This window comes from Actinia tenebrosa, unplaced genomic scaffold (assembly GCF_029948245.1).
Source record: "Actinia tenebrosa isolate PJP-AT-01 unplaced genomic scaffold, QUT_ActTen_1.0 PGA_scaffold17__23_contigs__length_9995812, whole genome shotgun sequence".
NCBI classification, from domain to species: domain Eukaryota; kingdom Metazoa; phylum Cnidaria; class Anthozoa; order Actiniaria; family Actiniidae; genus Actinia; species Actinia tenebrosa.
The window spans coordinates 1477423-1497137 of NW_028292577.1; the positions used below are offsets into that span (position 1 = coordinate 1477423).

General features: G+C 39.1%; 2 protein-coding genes and 1 long non-coding RNA gene across 3 annotated transcripts; 2 read left to right on the forward strand and 1 right to left on the reverse strand.

Moving 5' to 3' along the window:
• Positions 1-1941: 1941 nt before the first annotated feature.
• On the forward strand, positions 1942-4673 carry LOC116301916 (actin, cytoplasmic-like). Its single transcript, XM_031711087.2, has 3 exons — positions 1942-2294; positions 2378-2488; positions 3602-4673. Exons 1-3 carry the CDS (start codon positions 2040-2042, stop codon positions 4364-4366), a joined length of 1131 nt encoding a protein of 376 aa, XP_031566947.2. The 5' UTR covers positions 1942-2039; the 3' UTR covers positions 4367-4673.
• A 5559-nt stretch (positions 4674-10232) lies between these two features.
• LOC116301911 (acid-sensing ion channel 1A-like) lies at positions 10233-16792 on the reverse strand. Its single transcript, XM_089031990.1, has 6 exons — positions 15890-16792; positions 15658-15808; positions 14772-14831; positions 13102-13237; positions 12383-12474; positions 10233-11210 (listed from the first exon to the last, which is right to left on the reverse strand). Exons 1-6 carry the CDS (start codon positions 16781-16783, stop codon positions 11086-11088), a joined length of 1458 nt encoding a protein of 485 aa, XP_088888116.1. The 5' UTR covers positions 16784-16792; the 3' UTR covers positions 10233-11085.
• A 1832-nt stretch (positions 16793-18624) lies between these two features.
• On the forward strand, positions 18625-18892 carry LOC148910189 (uncharacterized). The gene is made up of 2 exons (XR_016120105.1): positions 18625-18736; positions 18803-18892. It is a non-coding gene; the product is annotated as an uncharacterized LOC148910189 (long non-coding RNA).
• Positions 18893-19715: the final 823 nt, after the last annotated feature.

The window sequence follows — 19715 nt, forward strand, 5'->3', positions numbered from 1 at the left end:
CGCTTCATCTTTTATTTTTGACAGGAGGTTGTTTTTCGCGCACTTAATTTAAAAAAGAATAAATAATCTAGTGGATTTTGAATCAAATGATAGAAACAGATAATTGTATGAATTAACTGGAGGCAACAAAAATCCGCATGGAAACGGAAATACGTCAAACACCAAATGCTGTCGAAAATTATTAATTAGTATTGAATTGATTTTGGTAAAATGTTCTTTTATTATCGCATTAATAAAAAATAGAAAAGTCGACCTCTTACTGTGTTTCAAGTAAATTCTTGTTAGCCATACATTATTATCTTTCACTCTTCGTGAGAACCTTAAAACTAAAGTCCATATTTGGATAGGGATCTCAGCATCTTAAAACCGGCAGCCAGATTGTTTGTTGAGCCTGTTTGATTTTAATATTCGTGTCACGGCACCCAGCACATGTGTTAGCCACAAAAGATTAAACATTTTTTCTTTGTCGCTGAAAAACACCAAAATAACACATAATCAACACTCAAAGTTCTTTTCAAGAAAAAATAAAATTGGAAACCCGTTTGGAATTTATTCTTACTAGAAACATATTTTCCTCGTTTCGTTTCTTTATTTAAACTCTTCAACCATATATGGTGTGCGTGACTTTGAAGGTCAAGCTTTTAAGTCAGTACAGGGCAAGCACGCCGGCCAAGAAATATTTGTACTTTTGGAGCTTGTAGTGTTTTAAATTCCTCTTTCGACCACTTGTAGCATTGAAAATTTGCAATTATGATTGGCATGAGATAATTATTCAAACTGCGCAAAATTTTCGAACTCAGATGTTGAACAATATTTTATGAATTTTCCAAGTCAACAGGAAAATTTCACAATTGTTTTTTTGTGCACGCGATGTTTATTGTGAAACTGAATATGCAAAGAGTGCTTAGTCTGAAACTAAATAAAGATTTTCATATGTCGCCTGACTATGCAAATTTGTAGATCAAGATATACTTTAACTTTTTCCTTATATAACATAAAACTCATGACGAGAAGAGAAAACTTAATAGTATTAAATGTTGATATTTTCTGTTCTTTTCAAATTCCCATCTGAAGTGATGATTCACCGGAAGTTATGCATTTTGAAGTTTATCATGGATTGCGGCCCGACGGGGATAAGTTTTAACGGAGCTACCTTACGAATGAATGTTTTATGGTTGGGGCTTTTATTCACTCGCCAAAACAGAAGTAATCAATAAGATTTCAAGAATGAAATATAAGAGAAATTTATTTTCAACTCGATACTTCCTTACTGCACGTACTTCCTTTGCGTTTACGAATTGATTGACGTTTTTTGTAAAGACATGTCAGAGAAGATTTAAAGAGACGGCTTTTATTCCGATAACATGTCAAGTTTAGCCAAAATTCAAGAACGTGAAAAAAATCTTCCCATAAATAACCGTGTAGAAACGATTAAAAAAGAAGAAAACAGGCGGAATGTTGGTAGTGAAAATCTCTACTTCAGATGTGCAAATGAAAGTATTTCCTCCCTTAGAGATTAACTGACTTGTAAATCTCGTTTGGGAAGCAGCAGGCTCTAACCGTATATGGTATGAAGTCCATTTGGCTTCTATGCGTGTCGAACCACATCTAGTTTAGTCTGTTTGGGTTTAAAGGGGCGTTGACTGAATAGATATCCAAACTTTTCCTTATACTCCAAAAACTTTACTATAAATCATAATATTGATCCCAAATGTTTGTTTCCGTGATTCAGTGAATAGACGAGACAAATAAATTGGAAGAAAACGACCGACAATGCTCCCTAGAATTTCGATTGAGAGTGAATTGATAGTATTTCCGCTGATCGGCAAAACAACGGGCTCACTGTTTAAGGAGTCAACGCCGCATTCACCTGGAACCATATTTTTGCCCAAATATGGTCAAACGAGTGTAGCCATTGTACCGGTGACTATAAAAGCGGCCGTACCCATTTCGATCATTGCTTGAGCTGTTGTTGTAGCGAAGTGTACCACAGTTGTTAGTTCTTATTCCTGTGTTCAATCTCTTAACAAAAATACAAAATGGCAGATGAAGACGTTGCTGCTTTGGTTGTAGACAATGGATCTGGTATGTGCAAGGCTGGTTTCGCTGGAGACGATGCTCCACGAGCAGTTTTCCCTTCCATCGTTGGCCGACCTCGCCATCAGGGTGTGATGGTTGGTATGGGTCAGAAAGATTCATATGTAGGAGACGAGGCACAGAGTAAAAGAGGTATTCTTACCCTTAAATACCCCATCGAACACGGAATCGTCACAAACTGGGATGACATGGAAAAGGTAAGCCTTCAAAACATTTAAAATACATATAAATTGAAACATTATAACTCTATACTAACGAGTATGTCTCTTTTGTTGGTTAGATCTGGCATCATACTTTCTATAATGAACTTCGAGTTGCTCCTGAGGAACATCCCGTTCTATTAACCGAAGCTCCACTTAATCCAAAGGCCAACAGAGAAAAGATGACACAGGTAAGATATATCTAGATTTTTTAAACATTTGCTTGATATAAGTCTAGTATTAAACATCAGACGACCACACCTCCTACTAGTTACATAGAAATTTATTCAATACATAAAAGATACAGAATGTCTTATACAATAGGTTTTGAGGCTGTTTTTATTTGCCGGCTTTTGCTTTTGAGTGTAACATAATTCGTTGTCACACTTCAAGTTCACCAGACGTGTTGATAACAGATGCAAATGTGAATATTAACCGGTGTCTTGCTGTACGGTATAATTTATATTCATTCATTTTTATATAGAAAGTGAATTTGATTTACGGCCATAAATTATTTAAAACTATCTTTTTTATTTTCGTTGGTAGTTAAAATTCATAAGAAAAATTTCAAAGGGAAATTCCTTTATCTGAAACCGTTGAAACGATATAAAATACACGGAAACTAAATCTAGTCTGATTGACCTGAGGCTTTGAGATACACCATTGGTCATTACATTCAATCTTCCCGCTATGCTAGAGAGGCAAATGGTCTGGCATATGGAAATGCAGCCATCGCCCGGTTGAAAAATTTAATAAAAATCGAAAAAATTTAGGCTAGGCGACGCGAATCGCATAGTTTCCAGCAGGAAACTTGAGATGCCGGCTCATAGGCAATTTGTGGTTATTTACGCAAGATTTTCCTGACGAACCATATTTGGTAAAGTGTAAGCTGATTGGTCAGATTATCGTCAGTAGATCCCACCCGGCACCAAATATGACATCTGCTGTGCAAAAAAAGAAAACTTCTACGTAAACATGTCTGCATATTAAACACACTGTGAAATAAGAGTTGATTCAGAGATATTGATGTTGACAAAATTCCGTAAATAGATGTGTTCGATTAATAGATTTACATAATTCCTCGCTCAAAAAGTCACGCAACATTAGATGCGTTTAAATAAATGTACATTCTAAATGTATATATTCCACTTAAGGGAAAAAAGCATAGCAATTGCTTTCGTGGGTGGGGTATTTGAGTTTCGGTATTACTCGGTAGGCGTTGTGTGACTGATAACTAGCTAGCTGTTCAAGTGTTTAAGGATTTTTATTGATCTTTGGTTTTGTTTTTTATATTTTAATTGCAGATTATGTTCGAGACCTTCAACAGCCCTGCCATGTACGTAGCTATCCAGGCTGTCTTGTCCCTGTATGCCTCTGGTCGTACCACTGGTATTGTCATGGACTCTGGAGATGGTGTCACCCACACTGTACCAATCTACGAGGGTTATGCTCTTCCTCACGCTATCCTTCGTCTTGACTTGGCTGGACGTGACTTGACTGACTACTTGATGAAGATCCTGACAGAACGTGGTTACTCTTTCACCACCACAGCTGAACGTGAAATTGTACGTGACATCAAGGAGAAGCTCTGCTATGTTGCTCTTGACTTTGAACAAGAAATGCAAACAGCTGCAGCTAGCTCAAGTCTCGAAAAGAGCTACGAGCTCCCTGATGGACAGGTCATCACCATTGGCAACGAGCGATTCCGATGCCCAGAGGCCATGTTCCAGCCTTCATTCTTGGGAATGGAATCTGCTGGTATCCACGAAACATGCTACAATTCGATTATGAAGTGTGATGTCGATATCCGTAAGGATCTGTACGCTAACACCGTCTTGTCTGGTGGCTCCACCATGTACCCAGGTATTGCTGACAGAATGCAGAAAGAAATTGCCAACCTTGCACCCCCAACCATGAAGATCAAGATCATCGCTCCACCAGAGAGGAAATACTCTGTCTGGATTGGAGGCTCCATCCTCGCTTCTCTGTCCACCTTCCAACAGATGTGGATCTCCAAGCAAGAATACGATGAATCTGGCCCATCCATTGTCCACAGGAAATGCTTCTAAATTCGAACACTTAAAACCCTTGAAAACTCTTCTTGCATTTGTTATTCCGTTAAAATTTCTAATCCTTAACCCTCAAGCTACCAGGACTAAAGAGAACGACTGGAGAACATATTGTAGTACTTCGCGAGCAATTTACGGCAAACCCGGTACATGTAGTAATTCTGTTGTAATCAACTAGTAGCGAGTATATTTTGATAATGTGATCTGTGCTTTTGATATTAGAAAGTAATATTTCCCTTATAAAAAGTTGTTTTATATTGAAAAAAATCGTTATCGAAACAATAAAACGATTACTTTTGTTACCAAATGTCTTAAGCGTTGTGTGACTCTTGCGCTTACATGGAATGAAAGGTAGATCTCGTAACTAAAACAAAATCGTGGGGGTGGGGAATTCAATCTGTACTCAAGACAATCTCGTGCACCGTGCATAACCTGGGTTTTGGTTTCCCTATAGTAAGTTATAAATATTGTTTTTCACCGCACAAATTCCTGGTCTCGCCCTCGCCTCCGAGGTGTCTGTTAAACACTACACGGATTGACCTAAGAAAAGCAACCAGAAACCGTAAATGAAATACTCGAGAGTTTTAGATAGACATTTTTTTCTTCCGGCAAGCGTGACCACGTTTTCATCGTTTTCCTGTATTTTACTAGTAATTTAGCCGGATTATTTGAGTCCTAGTAAAGATAGGAACCAAAACTCGTATTTTTATCCAGTGATATTTGCCTTATCAAATGATTTCTGAATAATGAGCAAAACCACAGGCTTCACGGATGCAAAACCAGTAATCATGAACTTTGCTAGCATTTTCGTTACCACGAGATCGTTAAGTTAGATCACGCCTAACCAGCACGTTCGCAGAGGTGACCATGGCAACCGTGCCAAAGTCCTCAGGCAGCCACACAGTGGATCAGAAAAACATTGCTCAACATGAAGAGCACGTACAGCTGGCACCTCATTTATAAACGATGAAAGGAAATGGACAAAAAATGTAGCGAACAAACACAGTTTATATTCGTCGGCCGGACAGGCGGATCATTAGCGAGCTCTGAATCGAGGCTTATAATGGATGTAATAGATCAAATACGAGTGCGAGCAGGGTTCCCAGGGGTCAGGAAAAGTCAGGGAAAAACACAGTCAGGGAAAAGTCAGGGAATTTTTTATTTAGTCAGGAAAATTGCGATTTTCAGCTAAAGTCAGGGAAAAGTCAGGGAATTTTGTTTAAAGGTAACCATGAGTATCCGTGTGATACTCATACTGTTTGCAATTTTCGAATAGACTGATAAATCCTTTCAAATGATGAAAAAAATGTGAATGTATTTAGTATCATTTATGCCGTACATTATGTTTAGTCACGTTGGGTATCCTGTGTAATAAGAGCGGGGCCTAGGTAAAAGTTAGGCATGTGGCACATGCTCGCCCATGCGGCTCAACAAGGTCAGTGAAAACTGTTATTTAGTAAGGGAAAAGTAAGGGAAAAGTCAGGGAATTTTTAAATTGGTGATCACCCTATGAGGAAAACATCAATAGAATATAAAATCAACCCAAACCTATCAACGAATTCATTACTAGCTTATTAGTTGACAATGCACTAGAAGTTCACACCAGAGGTTCCCGAACTATATCTATAGAAATCATAGCATGCACATCAACAACAACGAAACCGTGGTCTTACTCCGAACCACCAAAAGGAAGTCTAATCATAATTCGTCTTCGCAGACAACGCCCTAAATACTGTTGCTTTAAAAAGCTGTGAACCAACAAAAGGGGCGCGCGGCACCGCTTTTGAGCAATGTGCACAGCAAAAGTTAAACACTCAAGAAACAGATTTGCAAATCAGATTATATCGACTCGAATACTCGACCGGTGAATAAGGAATAAAGAAAAACAGCGCACTTTTCCTTGCTAAAATCCCCTCAAAATAGAAAACAAAACCCGAAACTACAAACCAAAAAATTCTTCTCGGACAAACACCGGCTGCACGGCCGAGCAACATATTGAAATCCTTTCTTGCGGCCTTCTAGTGAAAGCTTTGCATTACTATATCCGCCACTATACCGAATTGACTTTAGACGCCCATACTCTCTCTGCCACTCACACAGCAACTCCGGCAGCATCTGATATCTTTTTGGCTTTCATATTCTTCTCTCTGCCACCACAGAATAACTTATTCAAATCTTTATCCAATCTCTATCACCGAATACGAGCAAAAAGAGAGAACAACTTTTTAAGACGAGTGCAAGAAAATCTACACTTACCGCTTTTTCCATAAGTAAGACCCATATCAGTTTTTTTAAACTTCGTCAATAGTTTCTTTTTTATGCACTCTTAATTTCGGAAATTCGGCAAAATTTAAGTAAAAAAGTAATTTTTGAGTTATTAATTCTTGTAACTGAGAAATCGTAACAGAAACGACAAATTCTGAATTTTAGGGCTTTAAACTATCGCTTCAAATATCTCAAAATCGGCCTTTGAGATTTTCTCTAAACTTCGCAAAAGTATAGGCAAATGCCTCAAGATTAGCCTCCAGTTTGTCATTTGTAAATTCTATATCGAATCAGGCGTAAAATTGCTGCTAATTTAAAACATTGACGTCACTGTTTCGTTGCTATGGTAAATCTGGTTCCAATGAAATGTACATCATTACAAACTTCAAACTTTTTATAAGTGAGTAGTTATAGAATGACTGAGGGTGGGTGATCAAATGTCGTCCTAGCCTGCGAAACGGCCGGAGTGGGGGGTTGGGGAGAAGCTTTTTAACATCGTAAAAATAATTTTGGGAAAAGCGAATTTCTTCTGTGCAGCATTAAACTTCCAGGACGAAAGGGAAAATTTTGTTGGCTTTTGCCGCCTGGAGCAAGGGCGCCAGGACAGACGGATTGGGTTTTAAATATGTGTGATTGTTTCAGTTATTCATAGATTTCGTATTTTTTCCAACGGTCTTTCTGGTTCGAATCAGCCGTCCGATATCAATATATTTACCACGTCCAGCAACGGTCTTTCTGGTTCGAATTAGCCGTACGATATGAATATATTTACCACGTCCACCAACGGTCTTTCTGGTTCGAATCAGCCGTACGATATCAATATATTTACCACGTCCAGCAACGGTCTTTCTGGTTCGAATCAGCCATACGATATCAATATATTTACCACGTCCACCAACGGTCTTTCTGGTTCGAATCAGCCGTACGATATCAATATATTTACCACGTCCAGCAACGGTCTTTCTGGTTTGAATCAGCTGTACGTACGCTCTGAGTATTTACCGCTGCACTATCCGTGCCAAGCAGCGCCGGCGTCGCTTCGTTAGCGATTACTCTCCTTTAATAAGTTAATCAAATATACCTTCAGTACAGTACAGTCTATTTTACTGTACTGAAGGTAAATACGGCTGATTCGAACCAGAAAGACCGTTGGATGGAAAGGTAAGTGAACACTATTTAGTATCCATTTAGAAACAAACATATATCAATTCAATTAGAAATCTACGAATAACTGAAACAAACACACATAAATAAAACCCAATCCGTCTGTCCTGGCGCCCTTGCCTGGAGTTCCCTATTATGAAATCAATGAGTCAATCAGTGTGTTCTGTTCTTCATTACCCACCTTTGCTTCTATCATCTTGTATCATAATCGTAGTCATCGCTCGGTTATCGTCACATTAAATCCATCACTACTGGCACTTGAGAAGCATCACTGTACTCTGGTTTTGCTGGTTCTAATTCTTCATGTTCCACTTTTAACTTTTTATCTTTTTGCTTTTCGTTCTTTTTACTCTTTCTTTGGAATAGGACCATACCTCCAAACGTAGTGCTGAAGCGCAGTATGGCAGCGCGAAGCATTTACGGCTATGCCGGAGATTTCGGCCCCGACACCGCTATCCATAATGACTGATCAGGAAGCTCGGCCGAAGCCTAAGGGAGAGGTTAGTCGGCCCCTAAACCGTGTAAGATTAACCCCTTGCTATGACCAGCGAAACGAAATTGTTTCTCTGATGACAAACTTTCTGTAGTTGACTCATTCCGTGTGGGATGTTTGGGAACGCATCGCAGACTTGTGCCTAAAGAGTTAGTCATGCGCCGTAGGCATATTCATACTACGAAAGCATTGCATGAGAAAAACGCAAATCATCATATTTTCAAGCTTTTTCAATGGTTTATCTCAAAAATGGAAAAAAGGTGGCAATAGCAATTAGCTTAATTGGAACGGGCGCATGCTCAAAGCAAACGTTCAATAGTGGTCATTCACACAATGGGTGGGGGATCAGCTATTTTCCATACGTACGATGACCCCCCACTACCCCAAAACGATGTTGGGTCTGGCTAGAGGGAGCCGTATTAACCAATCACAAATGGTCTCTTTCGTATTTGTCTTTGGGTAATGAATGTTCTGGTTGAGTTCTGGTTGAGCAAATATTAGTATAGCCACCAAAAGTGTAAACTTTCGAGTTGGTTACCACCCAAAGCATATACAAACACTGCTCTGATTCTCAATACACTACTTTAGGAGCCATCACCGTTTTACTTTCTACTCATAAAAGACTCGCGGGATTCAAAGTACCAAAAGCGTTGGCCTTAAAATACCTATATTTCTCCTTTTCGAGAAACTGATATTTTCACATGTGAAAATAACATGTTATTTTCACATGTGAAAATATCGTTACCATGTGTATTTAAGCTATTAGTTTATGAATAAAAACTTTTTATAATAATAAAAAGCTTATTAAGTTGATTTTATGGATAATTATATAATAAACAGAATATTACATGGGCGCTTGGAGATACGAAATTTATCTTCTCGTGTTGAAAATCTCTCACTCGAAGATAAATTTCGTATCTCCGCGCGCCCATGTAATTAATATCCTCTATTTATTTACAATGGTGAAACATGAGATATAATGTAAACGAGCTAGATATGATATATATATATATATATATATATATATATATATATATATATATATATATATATATATATTTATTTTTATTTATTTATTTATTTATTTATAATATGACTAGATTATTACGCGCGCTCTGATTGGCCAAAAACCAATGAACTATTTCCCCATGGGCTGCACGCTCGCGCACGCTGATCTCAACGTACACTCGCCTTTTTTCTCTAAATTTTCAAACCCGATGGCGTCAATAGCGCGCGCACGAGCGAGATGGGTGATATAACGCGCGCTCTGATTGGCTGAAATGCCTATGAACTATTTGCCCATGGGTCGCACGGTAGATTTTTGGTCATATTATAAATCAGTTAGACGACAAAAAAGCGCTCGCCCATGGCGATATAGACGCACTTGAGAAAATATAAAGAACTCTTAACAAGCTAGAGTGTCACTCGGCTTCGCCTCGTGCCACTCTTTCGCTTGTTAATCGTTCTTTATATTTTCTCTCGTGCGTCTATATCGCCATGGGCGCGCGCTTTTATGTCGTCTAACTGATAAATAAATAAATAAATATATATATATATATATACACTCGATTGCAGAAACGTTGTAGTATACATTTGTACATTTATACAAATATCTAATGAGATGCATAATGCAAAATAACCATTTTCAACGCTTAAAACCAACTGATTTATAATCTGTACGATCTAATAGACAAGAAAAAAAATTTTGGACAGTCATTGAATGAAACAAACAATAAATAAAGCGATTTTTCTGTTTTGCATATCATTAAATATACTGAATAAATTAGATATTTTGTATAAATGTATACTACAACGTTTCTGCAATCGAGTGTATACATATCTTTAGTTACCTTTCTAAAGTAAAAAAAAAAAGGAAGAAAAGCTTCTATCGAGTTAGAAAAATGATATTTTGCTTGTATTAGAGAAATAACTAAACAAACCGAGTAAAAAAAATGTTTAAAAGTTAGCACATACTCTATTCCGAATACATTCATACTCTATTCCGAAAACAATGTCCGAACTTCTTGGCTAGCAGCTAGAGAACGGCTAGCGCTCAAAAGGTGAATTCAAGACATCTGGTCTTTTGGCTTTCTTCAATAAAATGTCCAACGGTCCGATTAAAAACCAAACATTATACTCCAAGTATAATGGGATTCTTATGCAGCGCTAATACCTTCGCTAATCCCATTAGTGTTGTATGTTATCTTTAAAAAAAATTGTACATTATCACAGGGTGGGGTAAAGTGCGGTTTCCGCTTGACTATGGCAGGATTACCACGTGCTCTTTGTGAAACGTAATTTGCGACATGTGACTTGAAAGTGTACTAAGGGTGCAGTTTTGCTATATGCCCTCATTCGCTAAATTCTGTCGCTCAAGTTCAGCAGCGCTACGAAGAACACGATTCATCCTTTTTACCCACCGCCTTCCCCTTTACACCATCCTGTATTATCCCTCTTCAGGTGGCGGGTATTTTCCCCACCTTTGATGGAGAGAATTTTAAGTTGTGTAATAATAAGGGTTAATTTTAATGCTCAGGACCTATTATATTATTATTTAGATTATTAATTTTTGATTAAACCGACACGACAGAGACCAAATTCATTCCAAACATGATTGTTGTTGATTCTCTCCATCAAACAAGTGCGACGTCTCGCAGAGCAGCTTCTGGATCTAGTTTGGCCGTAATATTGCGCGCATAAAAATAATTATTTGATTGACAGAAGCCATAAACCCAGATATCTTGGGCTGAGTTGGTCGCATGGCTATGAAAATGGATGCAACTGCCTTGTAATGCTTTTAGTGAACGCCAACATTGTTTCCTTTAAAACGCAACAGTAGTAATGAGAACAACAAATCAATAAACTCCACTAGAGTCAACAGACTACAGCCAAGTAACAAACCCATGTTGCCGCCGACTTCTCCTGTAAAATAACGACAACAATAACTGATTACGATTAAGCTATCAGGCTCTCTTGGGCCCCCAACCCTCCCCAGGCTTCCCGCCAAGGTCTGATACTCAAGTTAAATGAGGATTAAGAAATTAATCGGTAATCCACGAACATTGCAGAAATATGCAGAATTATACAAGAAAAAGATCTTATTGGGGTATGGGGATTTGTCGTGTCCCCACGAAAATACAACGAGAAGGTCTAACTGCTCCCCCGAAAAGACAGCAAGAAGGTCTACTGATCCACCCAAAAAGACAGCAAGAAGGTCTACTGCTCCCCCGAAAGGACAGCAAGGTCTACTGATCCACCCAAAAAGACAGCAAGAAGGTCTACTGCTCCCCCGAAAGGACAGCAAGGTCTACTGATCCCCCCGAAAATACAGCAAGAAGGTCTACTGCTCCCCCGAAAGGACAGCAAGGTCTACTGATCCACTCAAAAAGACAGCAAGAAGGTCTACTGCTCCCCCGAAAGGACAGCAAGGTCTACTGATCCACCCAAAAAGACAGCAAGAAGGTCTACTGCTCCCCCGAAAGGACAGCAAGGTCTACTGATCCACTCAAAAAGACAGCAAGAAGGTCTACTGCTCCCCCGAAAGGACAGCAAGGTCTACTGATCCACTCAAAAAGACAGCAAGAAGGTCTACTGCTCCCCCGAAAGGACAGCAAGGTCTACTGATCCACCCAAAAAGACAGCAAGAAGGTCTACTGCTCCCCCGAAAGGACAGCAAGGTCTACTGATCCACCCAAAAAGACAGCAAGAAGGTCTACTGCTCCCCCGAAAGGACAGCAAGGTCTACTGATCCACTCAAAAAGACAGCAAGAAGGTCTACTGCTCCCCCGAAAGGACAGCAAGGTCTACTGATCCACTCAAAAAGACAGCAAGAAGGTCTACTGCTCCCCCGAAAGGACAGCAAGGTCTACTGATCCACCCAAAAAGACAGCAAGAAGGTCTACTGCTCCCCCGAAAGGACAGCAAGGTCTAATGATGCACTCAAAAAGACAGCAAGAAGGTCTACTGCTCCCCCGAAAGGACAGCAAGGTCTACTGATCCACTCAAAAAGACAGCAAGAAGGTCTACTGCTCCCCCGAAAGGACAACAAGAAAGATGCTTTGTAACAACTTATACTCATTTAATATTGATCTTACCCAGCAATGATGTTTTCTCGAATGCAAGTTTTTCTTCGTGTTCCGCGTAGCTCAGACCTTTGAAGCCAATTTCAATGATTGCATAGTTTTCTCTTCAAAAAGAAAATAAGGTTTAATAATAATGATTTTGATGAATGATTTTGCGCGAGCGTGTCTCTGTCTTCTGATATAAACACGGCTGCCAGCCAATCAGCGCGCGCGTTATTTACCAATTACATTTATTCGCAGAAGGCGAATTGAATATTTCCCGATATTCACTAAGCCTGAGGCGAATAATTGTTTTAGTATTTTTAACACAAGTGAATTTAATAAATAACGGGGAGAGAAATTTTTCAAATTTCATTTATCTCTGCAAACGTGAAGGTGTAGGTGAACAGCAGTAGCATAAGACGTAAATTTTGACCAATGAGTGCGCCGGATTTATTATATTCATATACTTGCGCAAAAATACTAAACCTCAAATATTATATATATCTTATAATGTCATGCTTCTTTTCGAAATTTATGATATTAATAGTTATGATATGGACAATAAATACTGATACGTTTCCTCAAGTTCGTTTCTCACAAGAATTATATATATATAATTGTGTATAATAATATATAATTATTAATATTATATAATATAGTTGTGGCTATTTTTCATTTAAACAGGAAGACTTTGAGCAGCAATTCTTGCAATGTGCCTTTCTCTAATGGAATAAAGAATTGTTTTATACCTGGAATAATTGGCAGAAAAGAGTTGGCTAACGCCTGCAGTAGATTTGTGCGGTAGAGTACCATAGCTTACTTCAGTGTTATACTTAGTGACTTCGCAAGCAACAGGACAGTCGCACTTACTAAAATTAAAGTAATCTAATAGAAAAGTAAACATGAAAATTGTTACTTGTACGGAATTGTTGATGCTTAAGGTAGTTTGTTCAAGGTTCTTTTTCACGCTCTACTCCTCCCGCCCATGGCTTTGTTCTTAAATACGCCGCTCCCCTACCCCATGAGATTTGCACACAAACACGCACGACACGCACGACACGCATTCCATTCATGTCAAACAATGATAGGTGGCGTCTCTACGGTCTGTGCATAGTGATGACAACAACGGTCATGAGCTGAATTTATGGGTAGTGTTATAGAATACTAGTTGTAGTGATGTTGATAATGCATGGAGGGTGGTAAAGGTTGTGATAATGGTGTTGATGATGCTGATAATGGAGGGTGGTAATGATGGTGATGATGTTGATGATGCTGATAATGGAGGGTGGTGTGATGGTGGTGTTGGTGTTGATGATGCTAATAATGGAGGGTGGTGATGGTGTTGATGATGCTGATAATAGAGGGTGGTAATGGTGGTGATGATGTTGATGATGGTGGGTGTTGATCGTGTTGATCGTGTTGATGTTGCTGATAACGGAGGGTGGTAATGATGGTGATGATGTTGATGATGCTGATAATGGAGAGTGGTAATGGTGGTGATGGTGTTGATGATGCTAATAATGGAGGGTACTGATGGTGTTGATGATGCTGATAATAGAGGGTGGTAATGGTGGTGATGATGTTGATGATGGAGGGTGTTGATGGTGTTGATGATGCTAATAAAAGAGGGTGGTAATGGTGTTGATGGTGTTGATGATGCTAATAAAAGAGGGTGGTAATGGTGGTGATGGTGTTGATGATGCTGATAATGGAGGGTGGTGATGGTGGTGATGGTGTTGATGATGCTGATAATGGAGGGTGGTAATGGTGGTGATGGTGTTGATGATGCTGATAATGGAGGGTGGTAATGGTGGTGATGGTGTTGATGATGCTGATAATGGAGGGTGGTGTGATGGTGGTGTTGGTGTTGATGATGCTGATAATAGAGGGTGGTAATGGTGGTGATGATGTTGATGATGCTGATAATAGAGGGTGGTAATGGTGGTGATGATGTTGATGATGGAGGGTGTTGATGGTGTTGATGATGCTGATAATGGAGGGTGGTAATGGTGGTGATGGTGTTGATGATGGAGGGTGTTGATGATGTTGATGATGCTGATAACATGGAAAGTGGTAATTATAGTGGTGGTAGGGTTGCTGATGGTAATAATAATGCTGGCGATTGAGGGAGGGCGAGCAAATTGAATAATTGTTTTGCACTGACTAGCGGCTGACTAGCCTCTTATGTGAAAACGATTTATGTTTCCAAGTGTCTATTTTTAATCTTTTCGCTATGGGATTCAAGTAAAGTTTATTGTCTGACTCGGAAATTCCACAGAATTTCACTTTCACTCAAAAACCGATCGATATCGCAATCATTTCTTCGCGATTCGCGTGATATCGGTCTTCTCCGAAATTCAACGTGGAATTCCCTCGTCAGCCAATGAATTTTACTATAGAATTTGTGCACATTACTAACATTTGGCGCGAGCTGTACAATTAGTGTGGATCGAGTAACAAGAGATCGAGTCATCAAACACTAAAAAAGAATGATATCAATCATTATTGCTTAATAAGTAAGTAGTGAGGAAGGAAAAGGTAATGTAAGTAATATCCGGATCTAAATACCGCATACCACTATACGGCATCACGCAACTATAACCACACACCCCAATGAAAAAATACACACATAAAAACAGTCGTCCCTGCAAATTGCATTTACACTTTTTTTGGCGATTTCCTCGCAAACGCAGTTACGACAGCACTTTCTAATAGCACTAACCACTATGCCACCCCAAATAATGCAACGGCTTCATGAGCCCGACCAGCAGCACCGTGTTGATCGCAATTCAACAATAATGGTAGTAAGGACCAAAACAAAAATCATGAGCCTGACCAGCAGCACGTGCACCGTGTGGATTGCACTTCAACAATAATGGTAGTAAGGACCAAAACAAAAATCATGAGCCTGACCAGCAGCACGTGCACCGTGTGGATTGCAATTCAACAATAATGGTAGTAAGGACCAAAACAAAAATCATGAGCCTGACCAGCAGCACGTGCACCGTGTGGATTGCAATTCAACAATAATGGTAGTGAGGACCAAAACAAAAATCATGAGCCCGACCAGCAGCACCCTGTGAATCACAATTGAACAATAATGGTAGTAAGGACCAAAACAAAAAGTCACGAGCCCGACCAGCAGCATCCTGTGAATCGCACTTCAACAATAATGGTAGTAAGGACAAAAAAAATCATGAGCCCGACCAGCAGCACCGTGTGGATCGCAATTAACAATAATTACAGTATGGACTATGTGTCTAGTAAACTACCAAAGTTATTGAGAGAACACTATAATGATTTACCTCCATATCCAGCAGGGCGACAACCACACATTTGGTACAAATGGTCACTCCAGCACTGAGCATAGCATGCTCCATATGAATAGTGTACGAACTCTCCTTTTAATTTTCTCTCTCCACATCGAGCACCATAAGGATGCTTTTGATATTTAAACTAAAAGAAAAAGAACAGTTATGTTGGCAGCTCAGTTGGCAAATCAAGTGCGAGTATTTCACTTGAAATATCATTTTATACCTTCTGTACTTCCAACGAAATCGATGTTAATGATCCTGTTCCTGCATTGATTCCTACATCACTTTTGAAATCGCTCTGTTCCGTCACGAACACTGAAAACCCCTCCGAGAATTTTGGGTAATAGACCCGGTCAAGCTGTGCGTTGAGTACTATTTGTAATCCACCTGAGACTCCGGGATAATACGATTCACTGGCATTCGTTTTATTTGAATTGAAAATGTAGCAAATCCCATCGCTATTTATGAAGGGCCTAAAATGTGCCGTGCAATTTGATTCATATAGACCATATTGACACCAGTCAACCATTTCTCTCCAGGTCTGAGAAAATGTTAGGAAAAATTCCTCAAACTTGAATTGAACGTTGTGGAATTTCAAAGCATCAATAATTTTCTCTTGTAGTGATTCGTCACAACCTTCAATAAGAGGCTTTTCTGTCATTATTGTAGACAGACACGCACACAGCAAAGCATAGCCGCAAGGAATCCCTGCACGCACATCGGCAGTAGCTACGCATGCGCTGATATTCAACCCATATTGATGGAAGTCTTGGTCAGTGTCAAGGGCGAATAGCTTCTTCTTGTCTGCAGTGCTTTTAGGGCAAATGGTAATCGCCGGGAAGATCAAGGATTCTTCGAACTTTTGACTGATTTGAAATGTGGTTCCATGTTCCAGGTATCTGTTGCAGCTTTGTATTATTGAATACAAAAGATAAGAAAAAGCGCTTAGGACTACCAACGACCAAGCAACCCTTAAGTACACTGATCGACTTAGGACGGCATTTTTTAGGCCATGAAGAGTTGAATTTCCTGAAAAATCTTTCCAAATGTCAGATAATGTCTCTGCTTTGGGGATTTCTTGCTCACTCCAAGCGTTTTTGGTTTGATCTTGAGCCATGATTGGTCAGTGCTGTGCTGACGGGAAAATAAACCATGCAACAGAAATGACACAAAATACTTATTAAAAATCAAGGGATATAAAAAAAAAAAATTCTGATTGGCTAATAGCGCCTCTGTCCCACTCAATACTAAGTTATGATAACCCAGCCCATGGTTCACCTTAGCGGAAACAATTAATGTTTTAACTTGGGAACTGGTCAACGCTTTTTGGTCAGCTCTTTTAAATACTCATAAGCATTGTCTTAGAAGGTTAGCCCCCATTACCATGACCCCCATACAAACATCCATGACCCCCCAACATGTATGCCATGACCCCCATAAAAACATCCATGACCACCCAACATGTATGCCATGACCCCCATACAAACATCCATGACCCCCCAACATGTATGCCATGACCCCCATACAAACATCCATGACCACCCAACATGTATGCCATGACCCCCATACAAACATCCATGACCCCCTAACATGTATGCCATGACCCCCATTTGTCTTACGATAATGAAGAAATAATTAATAAGATTTTTTTCTTAACGTCACACAAATTTATCTAACTTTTCAAAAGTGTGTCGAAATGCGCTCTAATATTGAGATATGAGTAGAATCAGTTCCATATAGAAGTTTTGCACCATCACGTGACGACAGCCATGTTAGATGGCAGGAACAAGACAATCGTTTTACATGAGAAATTATTCAATTCCCGAGAGCTTAGAGATTTTATCGTTCTTCCATCTAACCACAGGCAGCCCAAGCTGGATTATGGCGCTGCTGGCTAGTGATGGTGCAAAACGTATATTCCTGGAGAGAAATAAATATTACTAGTCAATTGCCCGTGAATAAATTCATTTTTTTAAATTCTGAGAAATACGTTAACAGTTGACAGAAAGAAAATAAGTAATTGTCATTCGGCGTGCGCGTGAACTTTGAACTTTTGTTGTGTGCACTCTGTCATGACTTCAAGGTGAAGCGTGAAATTATCGTGATTTGTGTGTCGACAATTGCCAATTTGGATTAAAGCTTAAGAAATACATGTATGAGGAAAGTTATACCAAATTTTTAAAATTTTTTAACTCGGTATGTTTGGATTTTTCAAGTCAAGCGTAAATAAATGTCAAATTTGTAAAGAAATGCACTCATTGGCTAGAATTTGACAGAAAGTGACAGCAGTTGACGGTTTGACACTTGAAGGGATTGCCGTAATTCATTTCAAGTCGCTCGGTAGTCTGACGTTTGCAAAGTGTTTTCTTATTCAAACTTCAGCATTTAATTTCTTAAATAACATAACTTTTGTGACAAAGCCGAGATCCATCTTTATTGGCGTCAAATGGATCGGAGGAATTCCAGATAATCGAATGGAGAAGTTGTTATCAAATCAGTCAGTTTCCCTTTGGGCATGCATGCTTTGTTGAACAGGTTTGTTTATTTAAAATTAAAACATAACTAAGATATAACGCGCGCTCTGATTGGTTCACCACCTATAAAGAAATTAAGGATCGTACTTGGTTAGCGTGCATCCATCGAGTTTTGGAGAGTTGTCGAAGTGATACTTTAGCAGTGAATTAAGCAATTCTCCCAACTATCCGCGTGCACATCAATAGATTTACACACGCTAAGCATTGACCATTGTTTAAATAGCTTTCAGATTTTATCGATATCAAAAAGTGTTTATTTTGAGCAATTTTTTGGTCCTTTTCAATCTAATTAATTAGAAATTCAGATTTAGTTAATTTCGAATCATAATGTTTTTCTAAGTTGTGTAATTGAATGAATCAAACTGGAAATAAAACTCTTTTGAGCCACTACGTTGTGTCGTGTCCGTATTCAATGGAGATGTAGACGACAACTATTTGATTTCCTAATTAGCGTAGGTTATTAATATTCATAAGTTGAAATTATGGGATGTAAGCCGGGACAGGCAGCAAGACGATCGTAATACGTACACCATATGGTATGTCAAGATTATATTTGATTTTCCGTAAGATATAGGCTTTTAATTTGTAACTTTTATTTCTAGTGAACCTCGTAATTATAAATCTGTCTATTGTGAATGAAATAACTGAAGAACATCAAGATTATCGAGAATTAAATCGCTGATATAATCGACGAGCGTTTTGCGTTGTGTACCCATTACTGAATTAGATGTCCCCACTGAACGAAAGAAGATGTCCGCTACATTATTGTTCACATATGTCATTCACCGACTGATGGACATTTATTAAGCTTGATTCTGCAGTTATCCAGCGTTTATTTCATCTCCGAAGAGTGTTTACAAGAATCGTACGGCTTGTGAATTCCTCGAATTTCCATGTGCAGCGATGGATGATGACACAGGAAGCCCGCCGGCAAGACGCAAGAAGCCCGCTGATCGTGAAAGTTGTGACGGAGTGAGAGAAGAGAGAGCTGAAGCTCTAAGACGCTCAAGATCGGGATATATTGGCCAATTGACAAAGAATTATCGAAATATAAAAGAAGTGATGAAATCAGAGAATTTCAATGATATTGATACCGTTCTGAGGAAAAGGCAGAAAATATTGAACACATTTGATAACTTCGAACGGTGTTGTCAACAGCACTTAGAATGCTTGAAGGAACAGTTGGATATTGAAGAAGCTGAAGGCATTTACAGTAGAGAGCTAGAAGCTAAAAAGGACATTGAGGGAGAAATTGATGCGTGGACCCACCGAAACAAAAGACCGTTCATTGACTTTGATCTGCCTCTTGTCGAACCCTGCGATTCTAGTAGCCAAGCAGGCTCTAACGAAAGTTCCCAATCAAGTACAGCAACGAAGTTAAAGTTGAAAGCGAGGGCAGATCAAGCTGTTGCCGAGCTTAAGATTAGACAGTTAAAGGAAGAGCAAGAATTGCAAGAAAGAATTGAAGAGATGACGATGAAATTGCGGTTAGAGGAGGCAATTCAAGTCAATAAA

Excerpts from the sequence above, each read along its gene's own strand:
- LOC116301916 (XM_031711087.2), top strand. The coding sequence starts at position 2,040 with ATGGCAGATGAAGACGTTGCTGCTTTGGTTGTAGACAATGGATCTGGT. Across the intron at positions 2,295-2,377 it reads ACTGGGATGACATGGAAAAG|ATCTGGCATCATACTTTCTA; the intron begins GTAAGCCTTCAA and ends TTTGTTGGTTAG. Across the intron at positions 2,489-3,601 it reads ACAGAGAAAAGATGACACAG|ATTATGTTCGAGACCTTCAA; the intron begins GTAAGATATATC and ends TTTTAATTGCAG.
- LOC116301911 (XM_089031990.1), bottom strand. The coding sequence starts at position 16,783 with ATGGCTCAAGATCAAACCAAAAACGCTTGGAGTGAGCAAGAAATCCCC. Across the intron at positions 15,809-15,889 it reads TTTCGTTGGAAGTACAGAAG|TTTAAATATCAAAAGCATCC; the intron begins GTATAAAATGAT and ends TTTTTCTTTTAG. Across the intron at positions 14,832-15,657 it reads TCGCCCTGCTGGATATGGAG|TGTTTGATGACTCGATCTCT; the intron begins GTAAATCATTAT and ends ATTCTTTTTTAG.